At 45.1% G+C, this 25,264-nt stretch overlaps 1 protein-coding gene across 5 annotated transcripts in view; it reads left to right on the top strand.

Annotated features, from left to right (window-relative positions):
• The window catches only part of PASD1 (PAS domain containing repressor 1), a 51,506-nt gene that overhangs the window by 13,839 nt on the left and 12,403 nt on the right, over positions 1-25,264 (top strand). For 2 of the 5 annotated variants that reach the window (XM_050974298.1, XM_050974299.1), the window contains 10 exons: positions 9,207-9,298; positions 10,667-10,723; positions 12,016-12,170; positions 12,900-12,991; positions 14,790-14,879; positions 15,942-16,062; positions 17,391-17,504; positions 18,136-18,254; positions 19,606-19,688; positions 23,219-23,325. In XM_050974298.1, the coding sequence (XP_050830255.1) occupies positions 10,692-10,723; positions 12,016-12,170; positions 12,900-12,991; positions 14,790-14,879; positions 15,942-16,062; positions 17,391-17,504; positions 18,136-18,254; positions 19,606-19,688; positions 23,219-23,325 (913 nt within the window). In that variant the 5' untranslated portion in view covers positions 9,207-9,298; positions 10,667-10,691. Of the gene's footprint in view, positions 1-9,206; positions 9,299-10,666; positions 10,724-12,015; positions 12,171-12,899; positions 12,992-14,787; positions 14,880-15,941; positions 16,063-17,390; positions 17,505-18,135; positions 18,255-19,605; positions 19,689-23,218; positions 23,326-25,264 lie in introns of those variants that run through there. The other 3 variants (XM_050974301.1, XM_050974300.1, XM_050974302.1) reach the window with 3 other exon arrangements.

Here is a 25,264-nt window from a genome sequence, read left to right as displayed (position 1 = left end):
AGTGTGAACGATGTTGCTGTGCTCTCTGTTAGAAAAATATCTGCCAGCTGCCATTGCAGAGAGTAATCCTGCAAGGTGCTGACACCTCTGGTCCCCATTGCCCAGGGGAACTGGACCCCAGGGCACTGCAGGCCTGCAGCTCCCATTACTCACCTCAGCTGAACAATGTTTTTTCTGTGAAATCCTACTTTCCCCTGTTATATAAAGGCTGGCTCTTCTCTGCCTCCTCCTTCTTGACAGGCTCTTGATGCTCACAGGGACTGAGTGCATTGCTGGTTATTCTCAGCTGCAAGATTACAGAGATGGCAGTGGTCAGGTCAGTGGGGCATGAACGTGGCTCAGCTGGAGCGCAGATGTGAGCAGAGCATTGAAGGAAAGCGGCTGAAATTCTGGGAGCCAAATGAGGATAAGACAAATTTTGAAATCTAAGGGCTTTGTTTAAATGCCTTTTGACTTAGGTGCAGATTATACCTGAAATGCTCTAGAATTAAACACACCAAGAGGGTAAGGATGTTTCTTATGCTTGAACTTGAATGCATGAAGCCGAAGATGGAAAATGAGGTCACTTGGCTCAGCTGCAGTGAATCCTTTGATATTCATTTAATGGATAAGTAGATATAACTGAGCTTGCAGGGAAGACTTTGAATTTTAGCTACTAAAGCTCCTTATAATTTTCTCACAGGTCTTTTACATAAACTGGACATTGGTAAGCCTTTCTTTAAGGAGAGGGTGGTCAAAAACTGAAACAGGCTTCCTAGAGAGGAATTGTCAATTTCCCAAGCCTGACAGCATTCAGGAGGCATTTGGACAATGCCCATGATACCATATTTTAACTTTTGGTCAGCCCTGAAGTGGTCAGGCAGATGGACTAGCTGGTCATTCTAGGTCCCTTCCAACTGAAATATTCTGTTTTGTTCTATTCTGCCAAGCAGTTAAGCTGTACAGACAGGTAGTGCTGTTCCACTTCTGCTGCAATACCACACAGGTCTGCTCACCTTGTTCCCTCTTTTCTTCTGCCCCTGAACCAGAGGTGAGAGGTGGTCTGGTTCTGGGAGATCCATTGTTTTTGCAGTGTTTGGTTTGAGGTACTGGTCAAAATTGAAAAGTGAACACTGGATAAGGAATTGGATTATCCTCAGATATAGGGAGTCTTTCAGTCTGGTTCAGACCTATCTCTAATCCTTTTGTCATATTATTTCCTTTTATTGAATAGCTTCCTTATGTATTGAGTTCCAGAAATTCCAGGTTGGTGATACACATGGGAAACAGATTGCATCAGAGAGCAGATTTAATTACTCAGGTCTAGAATTAATGAGGCAGAACATTTTTTCTTCATGCTGTTTGAAAAGGGAGAAGAATCTTCCTTTTTTTATTTATAGGAAGAAGTTTGAGATCAAATGACTCTGAGCTGCCCTTTGATTGGTCATTCAGTGATCACTTGAGGAGAAAATAATGAACTGGGTTTTTCCCCTCCTTCTGCATTTGAAAATCAGGTCTTACCAGTGCTGGGTGTTCAGGGGAGTTCTAAGACTATAGTCTTAGATGCTTCAGGAAGCTTATTTTAGGAGGGAAGACTTGACTGAATGCCAGTAGACAGAGCTAATCATGGGGACATCTGGATTCACTTCTTAACTCTGCTGCATGACCTTGGGTCAATGATCTAGGTCGAGTTTTTCCAAAATGTTCAGTGTTTGTAGGTGCATATGCAGGATTTCAGCATTACTGAAAATTAGGCTGTAACTGCATTCACTGGTTCAAATTCAGCTTCCCAAAACTGGGACACTTGTATAAAGGAGACAGAAGTAAAATGTGTGCCCCTGTTTCATTTGTACAACAAGGGTGGGTAACTTTTTTTGTAGTGTGCTGAGACTTCCTGAGGTAAAAGCACTAGACAGGAGAAAGGATGGCAGCAAGCTGCTTGCAAGGAGTCAGAAAAGTAGACATTGTTCAGTAGAAATCAAAGGATGCTGAACAAGAACCAAACTTCCCAGAGTTCTCCAGCTGAAGGGCTCCCTAGAGTGTGCAGAGGACCAAGCAGATCTAAGGAAGGGCAGAAATGATGGGGCCAAAGGTTGCTGGCTGTCTGCAGACTGACTGGGCAGCATCCAGCCCATCCAGCTGCCTTCCCACCTGCTCCCCACAGCAGCAGAGGAGCAGCTGAATTGTCCTTTCTTGGAAGGGGCATCCAGAGCCATAGGACTGGTCACAGTCAGGATGATGCAGGTTAGCAAGCTGTGTGCTTCTAACAGGCTCTGACACAGTCAGTCCAAGCATGCCAGAGAGGGGCAGACCTGGTGTGCAGGTGTGGAGCAGTTCTGCTAAACATCTGCTCAGACAGTGGGAGAGCCCTGGTGGTGTCCAGCTCCTCTCCTGAGCAGGGCTGGGAGCTGCTGGACTCTTCCTGCTTCCAGGGGTGCTGAGTGCATCCCTTCCATGGCTGCATCCTGACTCCTGCCAGCCTTTAAAATGAGCTGAGGCACACCTGTAGAGCAATGGCCAGGGAGCAGTGCTTGTAGACAGAAGACACTTTTGAAGGAAAACCCTTCAGCCCACAAATAGCTCCGACCATCTGCTGGTCCTGCAGGCTGGGAGTAGATGCATCATGAAGCCAAGTCACACACAGTGGTTTTGACCCTCTGGAGCAGACACTTCTGCAGTGTGGCCCTGAAACCACCTGGTTTCAGGATAACCACAGGTATCCACCCAAGACTGCAGAAGAAATATTGTTTTGCTTGTGCTAAAAGTACAGTTTTGTGTTTCTTAGGGCTATGAATCAGCATTCTGCTTTTTGCCATGTTTTGGGAATTTTAAGGGGCCATTAGACAAATTGGTAGAATTAATTGGTAGGACCCACTTCTGACACAGTTGCAGGCTGCTTGCTCTGCTTCCACTGTGCAGAGCAAGCAGCCCCTTGGGCCTTACATTTTATTTTTGCAATATGAGTTCAACCTCCAGCACAAGCAAACACCAAGCACAAGTGCTCATCTCCTTATCTGTACCATCCTCGAGCATCTGAAATGCATTTTATATGCAAGATAGAGGAAGGCAAAGAAGAAACAATGCAAAAAATGTTTTTGTTTTTTTTTTTTTTGAGGAGAAAAAGAGAACAGCTAAGGACACGAATGCTATTATTGCCTCTTTCAATGAACTGGTAGTTGCTGGGAGTGTTCTCTTACTCAGAAAAGTAGAGGAGAAGGTATTTAGTTTAATTAGATCACTGATTTTCTTTGCTGTCTAATGCTTACATTTATTCTGTGGACTGGGAGAGCTCAAGGCACAAAGGTAGGCAGTTTAATGACACACAGACTTCGTGTAGCTCTCTGCTTAGGGTAAGTTTCACCCATAGTAAATGGAAGAGGAATTACAAGAGGATTTCAGGGTGATGCATCCAAACAGGCAGCTTTGACATGTTTGTCCTTGTACCTACCTTGTTGCCAAAACAAAATCCAAAACTGAAAAAGGACCCAAGGACCTCAGTTAATGCCCCCAGTGCAGGTGATGTGAGCTGTGTCCTCTTGGTGGGAGTAATGCACAGCACCTCCAGGGAGTCTGGTGATCCCTGCTCCCTGCTCCAGCTGGCACTCCCTGAAAATGGAGCAGGAGGGGTCAGGGTGCCCAGCAGCAGCTTGGCAGGCAGTCCTGCAGAAGATAACCCTGCCAACAGAGCAGAGTGCTGCCTTCTTTTAAACTGACCTTGCTGGTTGGCTCTGATAGTGTTAAAGCTCTTCTGAATGAAACCCTGAAATGAGCCAGAGTTTCAACACCAGGTTTATGATCAGATGGTGGGATTTTTTTAAGCTGGAGAATCAATAGCTTTGGGAGGAATTATTTTAGCTGGTTAAGTCACTGTTTTCATTGCTGAAATTTATTGGGTTAACCTCCCCACACCCCCCACGCCTTTGTGATTTGCCAGGAGAGTGAATCTGATAGGAAGTGACCTCAGGCAGGAGAAAGGGCTCTCTGCTCACCTCCCCTCCCATGCACCCAGCAGCAATGGTGACTTAACTCCCAGCATCAGGAGGTGAGCACTGCAGGAGTCACCCTGAATGTCACCACTGCTCTCCTGGCTAGAAATGGCTCTCGGTATTTTCTTGCAAATTGCCCTGAAGTAAAAGATGTGTTTATGCACTCACCCCCACACACATGCATTTGCATCATTTGGATCCCCCAGAAACAGAGCTTTAAGAGCTTTAAGTGTTGGAGAACATTCTGTTCAAAAGACTTTTGACCATTCACTTTCAATATTCTTGCCCTGAAAATACACAATCTCAACTGCTGCTGAAGGACTGACTGTGAACAGCTACCTTTGCTCTCATCCCACATGAGGGAGGGTCATGTTATTACTTGAGGATTATTTGGCTCTTTGTCTGAGTCAGGCACAGTAAATAATTGTTTATAGGTTGGATATCATCATTTCATATCACAACACACATTTATTTACCTTTCCTGTAGTAACTGAATGGCAACAAATGAACACAGGTATCCACCCAAGACTGCAGAAGAAATATTGTTTTGCTTGTGCTAAAAGTACAGTTTTGTGTTTCTTAGGGCTGTGAATCAGCATTCTGCTTTTTGCCATGTTTTGGGAATTTTAAGGGGCCATTAGACAAATTGGTAGAATTAATTAGATGCATGTTCTTCTTGTTACAGAAACCCCAGAGACATTTTGAATAATATTCTACAATGTTGTATCTTTACCCTGCAAGGTTCAGCAATTTGCTAGAAGAGAGCAAACTTGGGCAGCTATTTTCTCCAGGATTTGACAGAAATCCTAGAGAACAAAATGTTCCAGTAATCATCTTTTCTTTTCAAGTATCTGTTAGTTTTTAATCCTTTTCTGCCTTTCGTTTTGCAGAAGCACCATATATTGCTTAAAAACAAAACCAAAATAAAACAAAAAACAACAACAAAACAAAACCAAACAAAAAAACCCAACACACCACCATTGTTCCTGCCTGTATATTTCATTTCACTTCTGTGCTGAATCACAGTGTTCCATTACAGCCTTTTTTATGGTGTAATTGTTTGGTATAATCCATTTTCTTTGGACACTTTTTAGCTTCTGTCTGAAGCTGTTACTGCTGTAATGAATGTTGTCATAAATCTGTCACAGGTAACAAGCTAAATTTAGAGCTCAATAAACCAGGGGAGAGTATGCTGTAGACAAGTGCATTGGGATGCAAAAGTTACAGTGGTAGCACAAAAAGTCCACTTCTGGCAGGTAACAAAGGGGAAACGCAGAACTTTTGGTTCCCTCCCCCACTGACCACCATCACCCACGCTGCAGCAAACAAAGGTGCTGTGAGGGTTCAGGTGCAGTCAGAGCAGCCCCAGAGAGCTGCAGGGTGTGCTGCTGCTGCTGTGGAGGGCTGTGCTGCCCTTCCCTCAGCCACCCTGTGCATCCAGGGTGCTGCTTGTGTCCAGCTTGGAGCTGCACAGCTCTACCACTGACCTGGGGCAGATCCCAGTTCCTCCAAAGAGGGTCTGAAACTGGGACTGGGAGCTGTCAGGCAGGACAGGACCCAGTGCTCCTGAGCTGGACATTGGAGGCAAAGCCCATCAGATGGGTGGATTTGCTTTGATTTGCCTTGATTCCTCAGGCAGTGTGTCCCTAAAGAGAACCTGTCAGGCATGTGTGCCTCAGAGCTGGCCCAGCCAAGTCCCCACAGTGAAATGGCTGGGTGATTGTCAAAACTCAGATCATTGTACAGTTTTTCTCTCTTGAGAAGAAGAAAGCGAGGAACATGGAGGAGAAAGAGCAATGGAAAGATGAAGACAGGTGATATAAGAAAGAGCAAGATGGAGAGAAACCATATTCAAAAGAGACCCAATTCTCTGAATTGTGATCCAATGGATGTTGGGTACAGGGGATAAGTGAGGGAAGGGCAGAAAAGAGTGAAGAACAGCAGAAGGCAAGGCATGGCAAGGAAAGGAGAGGGTGAAGTAGAGGCAGAAATAAGCAATAAGAAAAAGCAAGCAGATCAAATAACAGAGACAGGCAACTCCTTTGCCACACCTGGTTTAGTCTCTGTGTTTCTGTGTGATGCCTTCATGCTGGGCTGGGGCTCAGCAGAGGTGAGGCCGTGCCCTGTGGGGTGCTCTGGCACATGGGGATGGCACAGCTCGCTGTGACACTGGGGCAAACATCTGTCCCTGTGTGACAGAGGATGGCTGGAGCAGGGCTGGGTGGCACAGCACTGGCAGCAGGGCCAGGCCTTCAGGGCTGCTGGGCATCAGCAGAGATGCTGATCCTCCCTGTGCTAAACAGCCAGAGGGACTCAGCCACCCTGCTTGGCTTTTCAAATGCCATCTACATAAGCATCTCACAGTTGAGCCAGCACTTTACTGAAGAGGTTAAATTCTGCCTTTTAAAAATGAAATCAGCTGTTTTGCTGCCAGGGAGTTGTGCCCTCCTGTTGCCTCAAGAGTAATGAAACATTGGCATGCTGACACGTAAATCACATTGCTGCAGAATGTGTTATCTCTCTTATTTGTGACTGCATCGTGCCACAAAGTGCTGCCTCTTGTAATTGAGGGCTCTCTGATGAATTCATTGCATACAAAGTCTGTGAAAATTATTAGCACAGCACATTCCCATAATTAAAGTGTTTCCTATGGTATAGATTTGAAGACTCCCTAACTGCTGTATGTTACTTTCTTGCAAAATGCTATGAAAACTCAAATACAAGCAGAACAAAGCTTCTATGCATAGAGAACGTTTTTCATTAGAACAGTTGTTATAGCTGGGAAAAGCAATCAAATCATCCGGGTTCAGGGACACTTTTAGGTGATGGATGAAAGCTTTATTCACTGCTGATCACAAAGAAATGGGCAGCATCTCTCAGAGAAATATCTTTGCCTTGCCATGAGTGACATAACCAAATAACTAAAATTTAACCTGTAATGAAACATTCATAGGAGCTGCTGGTTTCAGGACACAAGTCTGACTGTTCCATTAAGAATTACTCTAAGGCAATGTTAATATTTTGATGGTTTGCAGCAAGTCAATAAATAAACATTTTCTTTACTCACAGGTTTGCAGTTTTAGATAGTTCCTGGAGTCAGATAGTTCTGTGACACAGAAAATTCCCTCTGTCCTCCTCTCTTCAGTAAAAAATGTGCCAGAATATAGCAGATAGCATGGAATAATGCTTTAGCTAGTTGATGATTGCAAAGTCCATTTGTCTTGTTAAGGCTGTCATTTGGCTGCATTACCCTTTCTGTAACCCTGGAAACAACTTCAAATACTGTGATATTTGAAAAGTCTGAAATATAATGTACCCTTAAAATGCTATGAGTGGTTTTTGAGACTCCTTTTACAAAGGAAGGAAAAAATCATTCCCTTTTACAGGGGGCCTTAAGCAGTGCTGGGTGTGCATTGCTTTGTGAGGAAGCTGATCCTCACCTGTTGTAGGTGGGGTGAGAAACAATGCCAGCAGCACTGACCAGTTTCCTCTTTACCTGCCCACAGAGTTCAGGAATCCCTCTCTCAAAGTGGTACAGAAGGCGATTTTCAGCAGGCAATAAATAAATTTTGATCCCTCTGGTTAATGCAGTTAAGGTCAAAGAGATTCTATCTGGATCTATTTAAAATACTCTTAACCTGCAGACATACTGCTGTCAGTGGTGCTAAGTGTCTTAGCTGGCTGAGGAATGTATACCACCCTTATGAAACTATTCTTAAGTATTCTGGTTACTATATTTAGCTCTGTCTTATAACAAGACAAAAAGCACTTAGCTAAATGCAGTCCTGAAGTGCTTAATCCACTTAAGATTATTTTGTCCTTAGGTGTCTTCTGCTAAGACTTTTTCTTGCTCACTGTCCTGCTGCATCATGCAAAAAGCTGCTCTGTGTGGCTGGGCCTGTGAATTCTTTCATGGACATTTACTCTGTGAGCTCCTCCAAGTCTGGTGATGGCTGAGAGCATTGCTCACTTTCATTAGGAAGCCTCATTCCTCTGGCAGCCCACATCTGCTGTACTGCAGCAGAGTGACAGCTCCTCCTGGAGAGTGCAGAGCCCAGGCTTCATTTCCCAGTTTGGGCTCAGTGAGCATCAGCTGTACTGTTGGCACTCTTGGGGACCAAGACTTCCCTCACCTTGCTGCTGTTCCAGCTGGGTGGGAGGCCAACCATTCTGATGAGGCAGAAAACCCACCAGGCTTCCTGGGAGCTTTCAGTTGTTAGACAACCTGTGGGCAAAGCTTCCATAAAATACAGTTTCCATAAAATAATGCTTTGCACTCCAAGCTTGGGAAAAATCCCTTTCTTTAGCTGAAGTTTTGCATGGTCAAGTCTGCACAAAAAGAACGTTCCCTGAAAATTTTTGATAGATCTTTCTGTGTATCCACAAGCATTTTTTCATAATTTAACCCATTGCTTTAAAAAGACTTTTCTTTATACCTGGGTATCTCTGAACTTATCCCCAGTCACCAAATCTGTAGGGGACATTCTTCTAGAGAAGAAACAACTGAGTGATTTTGATAGAACAGCACTGAGGGATGAGCAGTGGGGATAAGAGCCTCAGCTCAATGGGGTAACAAATAACATGCTCCTTTTGAACTGGAATAAAGCATGCCTGGGGTAGCACTGCTGTGAGAACAGAGACACAGCAGATCCACTGAGTTTAAGTTTGCTCTGCAGGTGCTATTTCCAGTTGCAGCTTCTCTGGGGTGGCAGGAGTTACATGATATTTCCCCTAGATTTTGTGTGTCCCATCAGTAGCAAGTATTAAGGGGAGGCCTTGGGTCCATTCACAGCTGGGTGGTTGTGGCTTGTGCTGACTTTGCTGATCATGTTTGTCTTGAAGGAGGTTTTGGTTGCAAGATTTGATAGATGAGGTGCAGGTCATAGTTCTGTTTTCAGAGCTCACCAGGTAAAATGTCATACTTTGGAAGAACTCCAGCTGATCCTCAGTGGCTCCAAGCCAGTAGGGCCATTCTCCCACCCTGCTGGGTCAACACAGCTTTTTGGACATGAGAGGTCACATTGGCCTTCCCAGGTGGCTTCTGTGGCAGCAGGTGGTGCCCACAGAGCCAGGAGCCCAAGAACTTGGTCCGACTCCCATTGCTTTGCTGAGCTTTCATTAGTCATACCTGAGCATGGTTCTAATTTGTGGTGGTAGACTTTTCTCAGCTTGAAGTGATTGCAGCTGTCTAGGCTGTCTTACCTGCAACTGTGTTTTAACTGGACTTGCTTTTCCTTCCAGGATTAATTTTTCTCCATCTCTATTTACATGGTGATAAGAAGTGCTAATCCCACTCTGTCACTCTGGACTGATGAATCTGAGGAATAGAACAGGTAATTTCTAATTTGGCTTGTAGCTTTTGGTGACTCAGGCAGTGAGAACCACTCCCTCTCTATGGAGTGCATTCATAACAAATAATTCATGCAGTATCTTCTGCCCAGGTCATCTGCAGGGAGGGAGATCCTTGCCCTGGAGCAGGGAAGGAAGGATAAAATTTTGTAGCTGTTGCTGTGAGCATCATCCTTGACTTCCTGACAGTTGTGGGTGGTTCTGTTTTGTGTTATTTTTATAGCTACCAACTTGTTTGAGCTTGGAGTAGTCTCTAAACAGAGCAAATCTTTTGGATGTACCTATTGAAAAATGCCCCTTGAGTTCTGGGCAGCATGGGGTGTTTTGCAGGGAAAGTGCTCAGTGGAGATGGGGGCAGATTGGTTCTGAGGGTGGGGATGGGTGTGATTTCCTCTTTGGAGGTGTCTGAAGGGGTGCAGTCCAGCAGAGCTGACCTGGGCAGCGTGGTGTGGAGTGACAGCAGCTGCCTCACCTGCACCTCCCTGGCTCTCTGTCCCTCAGACTCAGCCCATCTGAGTCACAGAAAGCAAGTCACCAGGGAAGAAGTTACCTTTGTGTTGAATTTTCCATCATTTAATGGAGCTTGAGAGTACTGTGTCCTTAGTGGGAGTTGTTGCCACTTTTCTCCATCCCTGGTGAGTGCCAGGTGAGGAGGATATTTTAAATTGAAGCCTTGGGTATGAATCCCAGGACACAGCTCAGATGATGTGGGAGAAGTCCACCAGGGCGAGCAGCAGTCGTTGGCTGCAGGATGCTCTGGATTAACCTGTCTGTCATGTCATCTCTTAGATATCCTGATAACATGCCTAATGCCAGTCCTTTAGGGGATTAGCACAGTTTCTTTCTCCTGTGTCTTTCCACTGGAAAAGAAATCTCAGACATTTTTCAAGCAGGGTGGGCAGTGATTGAAACCAACCAGTAACTGATGTGATTTCCCAGAACAGGCCCAGCTGAGGTGCTGCCTGCTGCAAACACCAGGGCAGATTTCTCTCTTTTTTGCTCTTGCATTTGCCAGGAAGATGCTGATTCCTGTGCAGAGATGGGTGCTTCAGCAGGATTCCCTACCCTGGCTCAGAGGGCAGGACAAAGGCAGGCTGAGGGGCTGCTAGCTGTTAGATCTTTCCCTTTCAGGTCCTTGTAGGTGGATGTTTGGGCATGTAGCAGCAGTCTCACTTCTCATGCCTCAGTAGCTGAGTGAACAAGCAAGGAAAGACATGCCAAGAGTGGAATTTAGGAAAGGGAAGATTGAAACATCCAGGAGGTCTTTAAGTACAAACCACTACACCACGTTTTGACATTCTGAGCAAGACAGGGAATGTGTCTCAGTAAGTGCTTCTGTCTTCTCCTTGCAGAGCCCTGTGTTGTGTAAACGAACTGATGGATGAAGATGAGAAGGACAGGGCAAAGAGGTATGACAGCATGCACTCCTGGAGGAGAACTGTAAATGCTGTGTTGTCCAGTGCTTGACAATGAACTTGACCCCACTGGTGTCAGAGGCAAAGCTCCCACACAGTTTACAGGCTGTGGATAGCTGACCATAAGCAGCATCATTTAAGTCACCATTCAGGCTTCTCACAGAGTCTGGCCACCCCTGCAATGGCTTATCTGGCTGAGTGGGCCTTCAATTACACTGCTGAGCCCCCAGGAGCTCGTGCCATCCCATCAGGATTCCTGACCTGTGATTTTATTGGCATCAAGCAGTACTGCCCACCTGGGGCAGAGTTCCCTCAGCACTCCTGCTTTAGCACAGGCCTGAGTTAGTCTCCTGTCAGAGAAGCACTTGGCTCAGTTCTGTTTAGTCATTGTACACTAGTGCCAAAGCAGAGATGGCTGGGAATGCTGAATCTGAGAACATCCAAATGCCAACCTGAATATGAATGGAAATGCTTTCTGCATAGCACCCTCAGTCTAGATCACAGCAAGTATGTATCATCATGAATACGGTTGTAAAGCAAATTAATACTGCTGGAAGAGGTTGTATGAAAATGTTATCTCAGATATGAGCACTGGAAAGAAAACTTTGGAAGGAACTAAATGGATTTGCTTTCTCCTTTTTTGTTTTTAATGAAGGGTGAAAGCCTAATGAATATTCTTGATTTGTGAACTGAAAACCAGTTGTAGTTCTGCAGCCAGACCTGTAACATTCCCAGTTTCATACATCACAGCAGTAGATTTTCAAGACCACACACAAGATTTCATTCTGCAGTTCAGTTGCCTCTGCACAGTGTTGTCTCTTGATAAGCTCCTTTTGCAAGTGCAAATCAGAGAAATCCTTCACATTTTGACTTTTATCTGTGTGTGTACTAACTGCAAAACAAAAGTTCATAAAAATTAGGTAAGCAAAACATGAATATGCATGAACATACTTTTCTCCTACTGGAGGAATTTGTCCCATAACACCTTCACTATCACTGCTTTTGAAACAGAGGGAAATGAAATGTATGAAATGTATACCAGGTTATGATCTTTCCCAAATGAACCCAAATATGTGTTACCTCCAGGTGTTCCTTGCTGCTGGTGAGTTCAGTCTTGCAACCAGCAAAACCTTTGTGTGCAAGCCCAATTTTAAGCAAATAAACATTCCCAGCAGAGTTTAGATTCCTGTATTTAAGTGCTTTGCTGGGGCAGGGTAGATGCCTCACCCTGGTTTGTGCTGTAGGTCCTTCACTCTGCTTAGTGGCATTTGTGGTTTTGTCCCCAGGGCATCACGCAACAAATCTGAGAAGAAGAGGAGAGACCAGTTCAATGTCCTCATTAAGGAGCTCTGCACCATGCTGCAGGGCCATGGCCACCCTCTCAAGATGGACAAGTCCACAATACTGCAGAGGACCATCGACTTCCTACAGAAACAGAAAGGTACTGGGGGTGCTGGCCCTGCAGCTGCTTCCACCAAAAATTGCAAACTGCTTTTCCCAAGAACCTCAGATGGCACCCAGAGGGGACATGAGCCTGAGTGAGGGGCAGAATAAGGGTCTCAGGACATGGCTAGAGCTGAATACATTGCTGACCAGTTAAACACAGACAGATTTGAAAAGATGCAATGCTGTGTGCCTCTTACTGTGGCTTCATCATTACCCTCACTGACCTCCACATCCCCTGGCCTGCTTTGTGCACTCTCAAACAGACAAGCTGAGGAGCAGTGCCCATTACAAAAGTCAGGGGAGAGATTGTTCTGTGCCATCTTCCCAGGTCTCTTGGGTTAGGAGATAATAAGCCTGTCCTGCTGCCTGGGCACTCACAAAAGCAGCTTGTGAAACAGCTCCAGAGTTGAAAGAAACAGATCCAGAATTTCAGAGACCCTTTGCTCACAGGGATGCTCTACTACTCTAAAATTAGCCCACTGATCTTAATTTTTTAAGGTTATCTTCAGGCCACCTAAAATGTCTCCATTTCCCTTTCTTGATTTCTAATGCATTTGTATTATGATAGCATGGCAAATGACTGTTGCATGCAAGAAGGCTTTGTGTGAAGACTGATATAAGGATTATTCCTCTAACAGCCTCTTTAAAGAAATCTTACTTGAAAATGGAAAAAAAAATCCAAGTGGCATGAGTCATGATGCTTTTTTGATATTTTCTCTTTAAGAAATCACAGCACAGACAGAAGCCTGTCAGATTAGACAAGACTGGAAGCCTTCATTTCTTAGCAACGAGGAGTTCACCCAGTTGATGTTAGAGGTAAGAAGAAATTAAATAGATTAGTGAGAAATAATCAGTTCAGTGGAGTAGTTCAGGGACATACAGTTCTTTTGCACCTGTAGGTCCCAATGTTAATGATTTCTACTCTGCTGGTACATACAATGCAAACCTGACAGAGGACCAATGTTGTACTAAATGCTTTGCAGACACAGAATTAAAAATAAGATTGCTTCCCCTTGAAGAGAAATGGCTTTTTGTTTGGGAATCAAGGCTGATTTGGCCCAGATTTGGCCTGGTGAGAGAGGAAAAAGAGAATTTCCTTTTCTCAGAAGAGCCACTAGAGCTGGCAGTTTTAAGAAAGAAAAACTTGAAAGGGCCTGAAGAAAGCAGAGCAGCTCTGTTCCTCCCACATGCCATTAGGCAGGCAGCACTGCCTGTGCTGCCTCTGCAGCTGCTGCCTGGGCGCTGCTGTCCTCTCCATGGGAGTGCTGCCTCTTCTGCTTGAATTGCCTTCAAGTGCATTCAGGAAAACAGCTCTTCTACTCCCACCTCTGAAATGCTGTGCTGATCTAGAAACAGCCCCCAAACCTCCATTTCTCCCCTGGGTCTGTGCTGCACTCTCCTCTGGCAGGGACATCTCCTGCCCTGCGTGGGCAGCTGCTGCTCCTTGCCCCACCAAAAGAAGGGTGGATGCTGGGCTGAGCTGGGAGGTGCTGCTGTGTCTTAGCTATTCCTTTTCATCAGGATGTCATGACTCACCTCTCTGGAAAAGTCTGTTCATTCTTTCTGGGGATCTCTCTTGCCAAACAAGCCAGCTTGTTCCAGCTGAATCAAAACAAATTCCCCCCTTAGATTGGAAGTGGTGGGGGAGAACAAGCCCTGTAATAACTGCTGGCTTGCTGGACTCTGGACAGTTGAACAGTTTGCTTCAAATCAGTGGTCTTTTTCCAGAGAGGACTGAATGAGAGCAAAGGCAGAGTGGGGCAGTGAGGGGGGGGCATGGGGAACGCTGCATCTTTGGCTCCCTGTAGGTAAGCTGCAGAGAAGCCTAACAGTGTCTTTAGAAGAGCTGGCTTTGTGCACAGTGCTGACCAGCTATTAAACCTCCCAGATCTTGATGTTAGGGAAGAATAAGGACAGACACTGCATAAATGGTACAAGGAGATATTGTGAAGAATAGAGAGAACACAATATCCAAGGAGAAGAGCACAGGCAGTGACTTAGAAGGGACAGACAGCTTTAACTCTGGGACAGAAACCACTGTGAATGAGAAAGGGCAAACAAAACAAGCCTAAAAATTGTTTTGTCACTAACCTTACAAATCAGTGCTTTAAGCAAAATAAATAAGGCTTTAGATCCTTTTCATATTGTCCATAAACTGCTAAAAATACATAATTGTATAATTTTTCTGTCTCTGCTTATCCATCCACAAAGCTGGATTTGCCATGATGATATCTGACATCTCCTTACGCACTGAGTTTGTTAACTATTGTGTAATTCAGAACACATAATGAAGTGACTGAAGTCAGCAGGATTGTGTGGGTGTTGAAATTCTAAGCATCACTGTCTCACTTCATGTTAAATAAATACTCACTGGGTGAAAAATACAAGTCAATTTAATAATAATGAGAATGAGAAAATAAGAATATAAAAAGAATGTTGAATTAGACAGCATGTGTAATTTTTGTTTTTCCACGTTGAGCTGTCATTTCTTTGATTAATTTCTGCGAGGTTTAAGCTGTTAGAAGCATCACTAAAGAATCTAAAATATTTTAAATTTTTCCATTGCATAATTCTGTGTTTCTTTTTTTTTTTTTTTCCTGCCTATTATCATTAGGCACTAGATGGCTTTCTCATTGCTCTTACCACTGATGGGATTATTATTTATGTGTCTGACAGTGTTTCATCTCTGCTCGGACACTTACCGGTAAGTTCTGACCATGCAGAACCCTGAGGCTCATCCCCTCCTTAGACAGATCAGTCAGTGCAGGGCTGGGGATTGCTTTTGTCCAGCCAAAAAGGGAACTGGCTCTGGGTGGGAGGTCAACCAACCAACTCTTGTGGAGTTTCTCAAGTTCCTGTGAATAGCAGATTCTCTCCCAGGGTCTGTGAGTTAGCTTAAAATAAACCAGCTATGCAAAATCACTGTACTCATAGCTCATCACTTGGCTATCCATCTAAAGGTCTGGGAGGTGTTTGACCCACCAGGTTAATGGAAAATCTTATGATTGTGAAATGAGTGCTGGAGCTCTTCTTAGATAATGTAAATATTATTTCAGAATTGAATCTATGCTCTTTGAATGACATTGGATTTTTCTACTTTGAACCCATAGTCTTTAGTAACAAATGTGTGGCCTCAGAGTTTTCTGGGAGAACTTCTAGAAACTAGTTAGTTGTTAGATGCAGAAATTTCAGCTTGGCCCCTCAAAAACATTTTTCTCTTTATCTGGTGCCAAGCATGAAGCAGCAAGGATGCCCTATATGAGCCAAAATTGGAGCACGCAGTTACCTGAATGTCATGTGTGCAAAGAACAAATCTGTGCTGACATTTTGGTAGAACCCCTTTAATCAGGATGTGTGGGTTGATGAGCACTGAATCACTTGCAGGTCAAGCTGATTTTGCCAGATGTTCAGCCCAGAAGACAAATGGAGGATGTAGGGAGGAGCTCTCCTCCTTCTGTGTCATGCTTTCAAAGAAAAACGTTTCACCTCTCATCATGTTATATTCCTGTGGTACCAGGGTTTCTTCTCCAGCCTGTATCTGCTGAACTGAAGGGCAGCCTCTGGGACTCATTCAACCTTTTGCAAATAGATAGTAATCCTGGGGTAAAATAGTCTAGGGGTTACATTCTGCCCTAGATTGACTGGGCTTCCTTGTCTTAGGCATCTGCACCAGACCAGCAGTGTCTGTGCTCTGCTGAGGGGTGAAAAGACGTGTGGCTGTGTCAGGCTGAACTGCTGAACATGACAAAGCATTCTTTTGTATCAGTCAGATTTGGTGGACCAAAATATATTAAACTTTCTGCCTGAGGGGGAGCAGAGCGAGGTGTACAAGCTGCTTTCTCCACACGTGCTCATGACAGATCCTGTTGCAGCTGATTTTCTGAATGGTAAGCTCTGCTCTTGTCTGTCGGTCAGAGAAGTTTGCCAGAGGTAAACAGCTCCCAGGGAAGTCTGCACAGAGCTCTCCAGCTGGCTCTTGCCTGCCACTTCTGTTTTGCTGCCTTTGTGGGTTTTAGTGCATCACATCTCTGATGTTCCCATGTGCCCCCAGTACTTGCTCTTTGATTAGGACAAGTCTTTGTTTTACCATCTGCTTTGCCCCTTGGATGGTAGATCCTTTTCCCCAGATGGGATGCTAGACTAACCCTGAGAAAGGAGTGAGGGCTCAAAGGAAAAAAATTTGAAGAAATCCCAAATAGTTTTGGCAGAGCCATTATTCCTCAGGTAGCTTGCATGTCTCAGGACACAAGAGAAGCCCTAAGGTAACTTAAGCAGCTTCCTATCTGAACAGTCCTTCTGGATCTGTGCTGCTGGCTGCTGTCCCGTGTCCCTTCCCCTCAGAAAATGTCCCCAGGACCAGAGCAGGCAGCAGCATCTTCCCAACATCTGTGTTTCATAAATTAATGTGTCAACCTGTGCTGAGCCCCCACCCATTTCCCAGTGGGTTTGGCAAGGCCACTGAGCAGCACTGGGCTCCCATCCCTGCTGCCCCGTGAGCACCAGTGGGAGCTGAGCACCCTGATGGTGCTCTGAGCACCCTGATGGTGCTCTGAGCAGCCTCTTGATGCTCTGAGCAGCCTGATGGTGCTCTGAGCACCCTAATGATGCTCTGAGCAACCTCCTGATGCTCTGAGCAACCTCCTGATGCTCTGAGCACCCTGATGGTGTTCTGAGCAGCCTCTTGATGCTCTGAGCAGCCTGATGGTGCTCTGAGCAACCTCCTGATGCTCTGCCTGGGGGTGGTTTCCCTCAGGCTGAAGGCCGTGTGGTCTAATCCATAGAGTTCAGACTTGGGGCAGAAAACTGGATTAGAGCTTGGCACAGTGCCCTGCACTGCTAATGGAAGGGCTTAGGGTGAGTTCAGTGCCCTTTGGTCCTACTGAGCAGTGCCAGAGCAGAGCACTGCAATACCATGACCTGCCCTGTATGAAATCCTACATCCATGAAATCAGGGGGAAATCCAGTGCAGCCAGGCCTTCACACTCAGCTGACTGGGGTGACTGCAAAGACAAGAAAAAAGGGTGAGAATACATTTCCTTAAGCAGAAACAGATGATAATTACTCCTAGTAGTTATATATTTACTTCTGGGCATCAGAAGCTTCCCAGCAGGGTGTGCTCAGATACCACTTGGTAGATAAATTAAATATGTGAGCGAGCTAAAGTGCAGACTTCTAGTAACATTGTCTGTGTCTCCCTCTCTCTCTCTCATTTCAGCAGAAAAACAAATAGAGTTTTGTTGCCATTTAGCAAGAGGCAGCTTAGATCCAAACGAACCCCTGATGTATGAATATGTGAAATTTGTAGTGGATTTTAAATATTTTACTCATGGTAAGTTACTGTTCCAGCCTAGCTTTGTCTCTCCAACTCTCTCCTTTAAATTGTCTTGATCTATCACATCTTAAAGGCTCTATTTCTGCTGAAAATGCCCCATAACTGTCAGGGATGGAATGAGCTGTGCATACATTGGGTATATTTTTCATACAAAAGTGGTGGGGAGTCTCTTGATCAGAAGAGTGCACTGTCCTGCATATTGTGCCTAAAGCTGATACCCACTGCCAATTGTAAAGCAGCCTGCTTATTCAAATAGCCAGTAAAATTTGGTATTCTGTTTCACTTGTGGCAGTGTAATGTCACTTTACAGAGATTAAGTACTTTGAGATGCCTGTAAAATCCTGAATCTTGAAAATGTTGGCCTGGAGAAAGACTGGCAAGGAGACTGCAGCTGCACACTGTGAGCTGTTCCAAGCTGTCTCACAAAGCTGCCCTGGGTGGGTGGATGCAGCTGTGTACCTTGGAGCCTACAGGGTCATGCTTTCAATAACACCAGCGTGGATCAGGGTGGCATCACCCTGTGGGCAGCAGGAGCTGGTTGCTGGGTTTCTCCAGTCACTGTACCTGTCTTGACACGAGAAGAAACCTCCCCTTCCTCTTCTTAAATAAATTGTCTGGTTGTTTCTAGTGCCTACACCCTCCTGTAATGGCTTTGAGTCAGCTATTGCACGGGCTTTCAGGTCAGCCCCGGAGGAGCAGATCTGCCTGGTAGCCACCGTTCGCCTGGTGACGCCGCAGTTCCTCAAGGTGAGCCCGAGCTGCGGCACCGCCGGGAGCAGGGGCTGCTGCAGAGGGGACGTGGCTCTGGATGGGTGTTGGATGTTACCAATATTGCAGAGCTTCTCTGGCCCTTGGTGCTGAACCAAACAGTGGCACTGTGGTGTTTCACCCCAGAGACACTTCTGGCCGGCTGGGTGCTGCAGCTGGGCACGTGGAGACAAGTCCAGGCGTGCAGGAGCTCTGGTGGTGGCAGGATGGAGCTTCCCCCCATCACAGGGTCTGCTCCTTGGGTTTCCCTCTGGTGGAGAAGCTTTAGGGCAATGGTGAAGGAAAGGAGTTGGTTCTGATGGAGGGTTTGGATCCAGAGCTTTATTCTGGCCCACAGCCTCTGAACCCAGCACCAGCTCCAACAGAACTCCTGACCCCGTGGGTGCTGCTCCTTTTAACCCTGGGAGAGGGGGAGGGAAGGGGTAGGGAGCCACCAACCAGTACATGGCAGGAGGTCTCAAGGGACAAAGGATATCTGGATGGCCCAATGCCCCCCCAGGGGGTAGAGGGCATCCTTTGAATCTGCCAATCACTCAATGCCCTTCTGGAATGCCGGGATTGACAGTGCTTGGCAGGGGGCAAGGGAGGGGAGGGAGAGGTGACTGACACACCTGGCAGGGAATTATCAGGGAGGGATCCGGGGTTCTGGAGTAAACCCTGAAATCACAACACAAGAGCTGGGAGTGGGACATGACATAAATATGTATTTTGGAAAGATAAGGGATGAAGCAGAAGCTGCTTTTGAGAAGAGGTGGGTTTGTGATGGCGTGTCTCGGAGGGAAGCTCCTGGACAAGGTGACCAGGTACTCCACTTGGGAATTTGCAGCCTTCAAAGATGTGCATCCACCACTCCTTTGTGTAAGGATCTGTGTCTTGAAACATTGAAAATGTGTGTTGTGGCCTCTTGCTGCTGGTCTGTAAATGTCCCGTGGCACTGATGGCAGGGATAACAGCCCTAGGTGCTGCTTGCTCAAGAGAGCATTAGCCAGCTCAGTTAGAGGCTGGACCTGGAGCTGCCATCCCTATTCAAATACCAGTATTTGCAAAAAGCTGGGGAATTTTGCCTAGAGAGTGCAAGATGAGACTTTTTGACTATTTATCCTAGCTCTGAAATTCAGCTCAAGGTAAACTATTCAGCCATTTTTCATCAGTTCATGCATCTATAAAACAAGTCTTACACATTCCTTAGAGGAAAATAAGTCAAGTGCTTTAAAAGCACTGTATTCTGCTATGGTTTATTACATCAACAAGATGCAGGCTAGGTTTTGATAGCAGGCTCCTTTTGCCATTTCACAGAATTAAATGTCTGAATGTACCCACTCTTTTGCAGGAGCTCTGCAATGTTGAAGAGCCATGTGAAGAATTTACATCGAGGCATAGTTTAGAATGGAAGTTTTTATTCTTGGACCACAGGTAAGAGATTTGGGTTTAGTCACTGAAGAATAAATAAACTGTAGTTTAAAAATAGAAAACTTTGTATACCTATTGCCTGAGATCCCAAATGGAATATTTCTAATTACATGCAACTTAGTGAGTAGCAGTACCCTGAACTTAGCTATTAGGCATCCTTAAATTCACTATTTTCTATATTTTAGGCAAGTAAGAAACCATGGAAAATGTCTAGAAGAATGTTTTATCTCCTAACCAAGATAATAAGTCATTGAAAGTGAGCAGTGTGGATCCCAATATGTTCTCCATATTGGTTTAGCTCCTCTGTTCTACAACTACAGCTTCCAGGATTCCAACTAAATCTTTTACTGTGTCAATAAACTTTTGACTTTTCAGCTGAGAAGTGATAGGATTTCTAAAATCAAAATAAAAACCAGTGGATTTTATTATTTAATTGTAGATTAGTTTTTGACAATGCAATATGGTGGACTAGAATTCATCTTGGTGAATGAAACAGAGTGGAACCAGTTTATTAAGCTGCTTAATTTAGGATTAATTTTCTTCAAAAGAAGCTGGAGGGTTTTATTCACTCTCTTACTTCTCTGTATTTGACATTTGTGCATAAGCACATTGCAAAATCCTACTCTCTTCATTATTCCTCCCTTTGTGAGCTCTGCAAAGGTAGTCATTACTAAAAACAGTAAATAAGGCTGTAAGGAAAAAAAAAAATTAGTGAGGAAAAAATCTAAATACCATCTCCACATTTAGAGCAAGAAAGAGAGAGAGCAAATAAAAATGAGTAATAACTTTCATTTCTATAGAACAGAAGGTGTGTGCCTCACATCATACCTTGGAGCATGGAGGAACTGACCCTGTAACACCTCTGCAGTTGATTGTGTGTGGTTTGGGACAGTCAGATAATTATTAATTCAGATGAGATCTTGCTGGAGTAGATTTGTTAGACTTTAATTGGCCTGTCTGCACATTTTTAGAATCAGCTGATTGATGTTAAGATTTGTAAAAGAGCCCTGAGCCCCTCACGTCACTGATGAAGTGAGCTGCTTCTCCACAGGGCTGTGTCCCAGCAGCTCCTTGAAAAAACTGAGTAGGAGCTACTTTGAAACTTGTCAAAGAGTCTTTTGATGAATGTGGGTTATGACTCAGAGAGGAATCTCTGTGCTGGGTGCTTGCAGACACTCCAGTCCCACTGACATCCCCAGAGAGGAGGCCATTGCTACTGAGAGGAAATTAGGATGATGCAGATGCTGAGGCAGAGTTTGTGACAGATCCAGATGCCAGCAATGAGCTCAGACCCAAGAGTGAGCAGGAGATTGTGGGAGTTGTCTCATTTAATCACTGGTTCCAAGCTCTCTCCAGGACAATCTGCAGGACACTGGGAATGTTGCTGTTTCTTGCTGATGTGCATCACCACAGGCTGCCTGACACTGAGGTGTGCCATCAGCAGGGCAGAGGGTACCCAGCAGAAGCTGTAATCAGGACCTCTGCTGTCATGATCACAATTCAAATCAGAGTAAAGACAGATGCAATAAAACCATTCCTAAAAACATTCCAGAGATGTGGATAAACATGAGAAAGAAAGGAAAAATCTGTATTCTGGGTCTCTGTGTAAATATGTATAGAGGAAACCTGTCAACTTTGATAATGATTTGTTTCTCTTCTGCACTGTGGTACTGTTCTCATTTCCCCCTCATTTATTAAAAGACTGCACCCAAAAGACTCTCTAAAGACTGTGCATTCCCATTTGCACAGCAAGCTGCAGATCTCACACTGGAACTTGAGCTAACAAGACACTTTTAAATTGCTCCACAAGGCATCTCCTTGCTAAATGACAGATGAAGAGCATTTTGTGGTTTCTTTCTTTTATATCAGGGAAGCATAATACTTTCCTGGTCAGCTTAAATGTTTATCTGATGTGCATCTGAAAGACACTATTGTCTTGAATATAAGCATGTTATTAAAAGTAGGAGAAAAGTGATGCATTCTGCCAAAGAGACAGCAAGGACACTTTAATAAATACACATATTATCATCATTACCAGAAATCTGGGTCACATCAGGAAAAGGAACAGAGTGCTATGAAAAGTTACTTAAATAAATAAAGCTGTATTGTGGCAGAGACCACATGTGTGCTCAGCACATTCTGTTCCAGGGGATTTGCTGTCAAGGGGAGGCCTGGCTCTCCTAGCTAACCCCTCGTGCTGGGACTCAGGAGCTCCTGCTCACACCTTGCTCCTCCTGGGACTGCTGTTAGGCAAATTGTCCTTCTCCCCCCATTTCCTGGTGCCAGGCTGCCCACAGCTGTGGGGAGGAGAGAAGTTATGGACCTGCCTGGGCTCTCTGTGGCTGAATAACCTATTCCCACTGTGTCTCTCAAGGGGAAAAATGTGGAGCTGGGTGGCTCAGCCAAGAGAGCATTTCACACAGTAATAACCAAGAAACTCAGGACTGATCCATCCAAACACGTGTCAAACACTGAAATAGCTTTTTCCTCATAGTCTTGGCCACTTTATGGCCTTCTTCCTTAGGATCACTCAGCTGACCAGGAGAGGGGCAGCAGGAGAGGCAGGTTTGATAGGCACCATCACCATTTTGAGTTATTTACCATTTTGCCCTATTCCTGAGAAACACACTGAACTTGGCAGTGAGCACCATCAGCACATCCTGCAGCCACGCTAGCACAGGTCCTGCCTCACTGAGTGCTTGAGTTGGTGCAGGCAGGGTTGGACCTGAGCTCTGGAAGATGGAGTGATGTGCTGATACAGCGAGCAGAGACAAAACCAGTGGTTTTCTCCCCACATTTCAGTGTTATTTCATAATCATAAGCTATCAGGCTCTGGTGAAGGCTGTGTTAGGATACTTGCTTTAAAAAAATCTCATGTTTTGCCTAGAAAAATCTAGAATTGATAGCAGAATAGTAAGTCATTGCAATGTGCCTATCTAAATACTTCATCAATTCCTTCTCTACCAACCAAAGCACAAACAGCCCTAAATCAGCCCCATGCCTATTGCTATCTGCACTACCAGCACAGAAAGTTTTGTTGGCTGTAGTTTCCCAAGCTTTTCCAGGGGAGCAATTACTTTTTCCCAAGCTGATCCTGACACACACTGCAGCTTCCCACTTATTCTCTCTTCTCCAGTTACTAACCCAGATGACACTTACATCCAACCTACTGGATAATTTTACTCTGGCTCCAAGTTGTTATGTGCAGGATCAGCCATAGCATTTCTCAAGCTGTGTCTCACAAGCATCCTTAATGAATTGAGTCACTCACATATGTACATGCCTTTCTCTACACCCACATAATGAATAGGCTGTGAAACAGTAAACACACACCTTTTCATTTTCTCAATTTGTACCTCTCCCTCGCTGTCAGTTTTTTGGTTTGTGTATGAAAATCCATCACTGCCTGTATGAAAACCCACTCCAGCTTTCCCTGCCAAGTGAAGCATGGTCTTGCTGTATCACAGCTTATCTGCCAGGATGTCAAAGAGTCAAGCTTTGTGCTCACTCCCTGCCCTTTGCTTCCTTCCTAGGGCTCCACCTATTATAGGATATTTACCCTTTGAGGTTCTGGGAACGTCAGGCTATGATTACTACCACGCAGATGACCTGGAGCTTCTTGCTAGGTGCCATGAACACTGTAAGTTGCCCTGCCTCTGCAATGTGTCTGTCTCTGATCTCCTTTGTCACTTGTGCAAAACCTTTTACTGTCCTTGCAAAAGGCTTCTTCTTCAGGAACATGTGGGAACTCTCCATGACAGACTGTCACAGCTGACAGCTGACTTACCTGGCAGGTTGGAATCTGCAGAATTCCCTCAGATCAGGAGCTGCTGGTGCAGGTTTCCTAAATTGACAGATACCTTGTTTGAGCACAGGCTGTCTCAGAGTGAAATGAGATAAGAATACTGGGAGTCAGAACTATGCCCCCCCTGCCCTGTGAGTTTTGTTGAGTTGTCACAGTTCATGGGGGCTTGCCATTCCCCTGGGCTCTGGAGTTAACCAGGAGGCTCAGCTCACCAAAACACCTTTTGAGAGCTTCATTTGGATCACCTCCCTGTGCAATTAGGTGCTGTGAACCTCACTTACTCATTAGTAAAATGCTTCTGGAGATTCAGAGTTATTTTACATACAAAAGTACTGAACACAGTTTCCCTGTGGGTGAAGATGGCTCATGTTTGGTCAACCTGTAAGGAAAATAACAAAGCAGAAGAGTCAAGTTCGGGCTAATGTGTGAGCACCAAAGAAGGTCCATGAAGTTTATTTTCATGCAAGGAGAAATAGTGTGGCCTGTCAGAGGCAGGGCAGAAGGAGAACTCTCCTGGTTTCCACAGCAGTGCAGCCCAGTGCTGCAGAACCGTGTCCTGCTGGGGGCTGGAGCTAACGTGAGGAAGGGCAGAAGGTGTCAGCAGCTGGGGTCTGCTCTGAGTCAGTGTGCAGTTCCTACCAGATGTGGGATGCTTTATCCCCAGGACCCAGATTTTTCAATTTCATTGGGTGCATTTCAGACTGAGATGTTGAGCCAGAGTTATGTGTGTCCTGTGGTGGTTTTGCATTGCCAAGCACTGCAATGAAAAATAACTACATACTTTGTAAAATGCATCTAGGTAATCAGGTATTCTGCTAAGAAATATTACTCACAGGTTTTTTGTGGGGGAGACTGTCTGTCTCTCTGCTATCTCCACTTGAGAGTGTTTTGTTCAAAGGAAACAAGGACACCCCAGAGAGTGGAGCAAGAGGGATGCTGTAATTGCTCTGAGATGCAGAGCAGCACGAGGCTGGGACCAAGAAACTCCACCAAGAAGCCCCACAGCCCACTGGAGAAAAGCTGCAAACCACCCTCATCTCTACCACAAACCCTCTACCACTTACATTTGTGAGGAGCTGAGGGACCTAGAAAAGAATGGGGAAAATGCTTCCCTGCATGTCAGGTTTCCCTGCTCCACTGCCCCGTCCAGGCAAAGCACTGGTGCAGCACTGCCAGGGAACTGGGTTGCCTGGCTGAGCACACAGAGGAAGCTGGGACAGGGGGACATAAAGTTGTGTCAAATGCAGCAAAAGTCAGTATTGGTGGAGAATTTTAACTGCTCTCAAGTACAGCACTTCTTAGTGCTGTTTGCTTAAAAGACAAGTCAGATACAAGTGAGAGCCTTTTGGTAATGCATGTGCAGTTTGGTATGGACACAAACTGTACTGAGAGTGGGTCAGAGCATTCAGCAGAGAATCAATCTGATGATTTAAATTCTACATCTCTATCATCCAGGCATTGCTCTTACCTATTAGAAGAATATTTTCATGACACACCTGTAGGAAAGGATCTTTTCATTTTATTGCACAGGGAAACCAAGTAAAGTGCTGGCAAAATGACTTAGAGAAGTTGCTTCAGGACATGTCTGCCAGGAGTAGGAACTGAGGGATCCCCAGCATGTCACGTTAGCCAGAAAATCTCTGCTAAGTGCTTCATCTAAAGCCCATCACTGTTAATGGGCTCGTTAAAGCAGTCAGTCCTGATATTTTAACAAAATAGATGTGTTCAGGTGAGAAAAAAAACACTTGGGTTAGTGTGGCTTGCTAGGTTCCTG

Source organism: Serinus canaria, chromosome 4A (genome assembly GCF_022539315.1).
Source record: "Serinus canaria isolate serCan28SL12 chromosome 4A, serCan2020, whole genome shotgun sequence".
In the NCBI taxonomy this organism is placed as follows: Eukaryota; Metazoa; Chordata; class Aves; order Passeriformes; family Fringillidae; genus Serinus; species Serinus canaria.
This window is presented reverse-complemented; position numbering and strand designations above follow the sequence as displayed.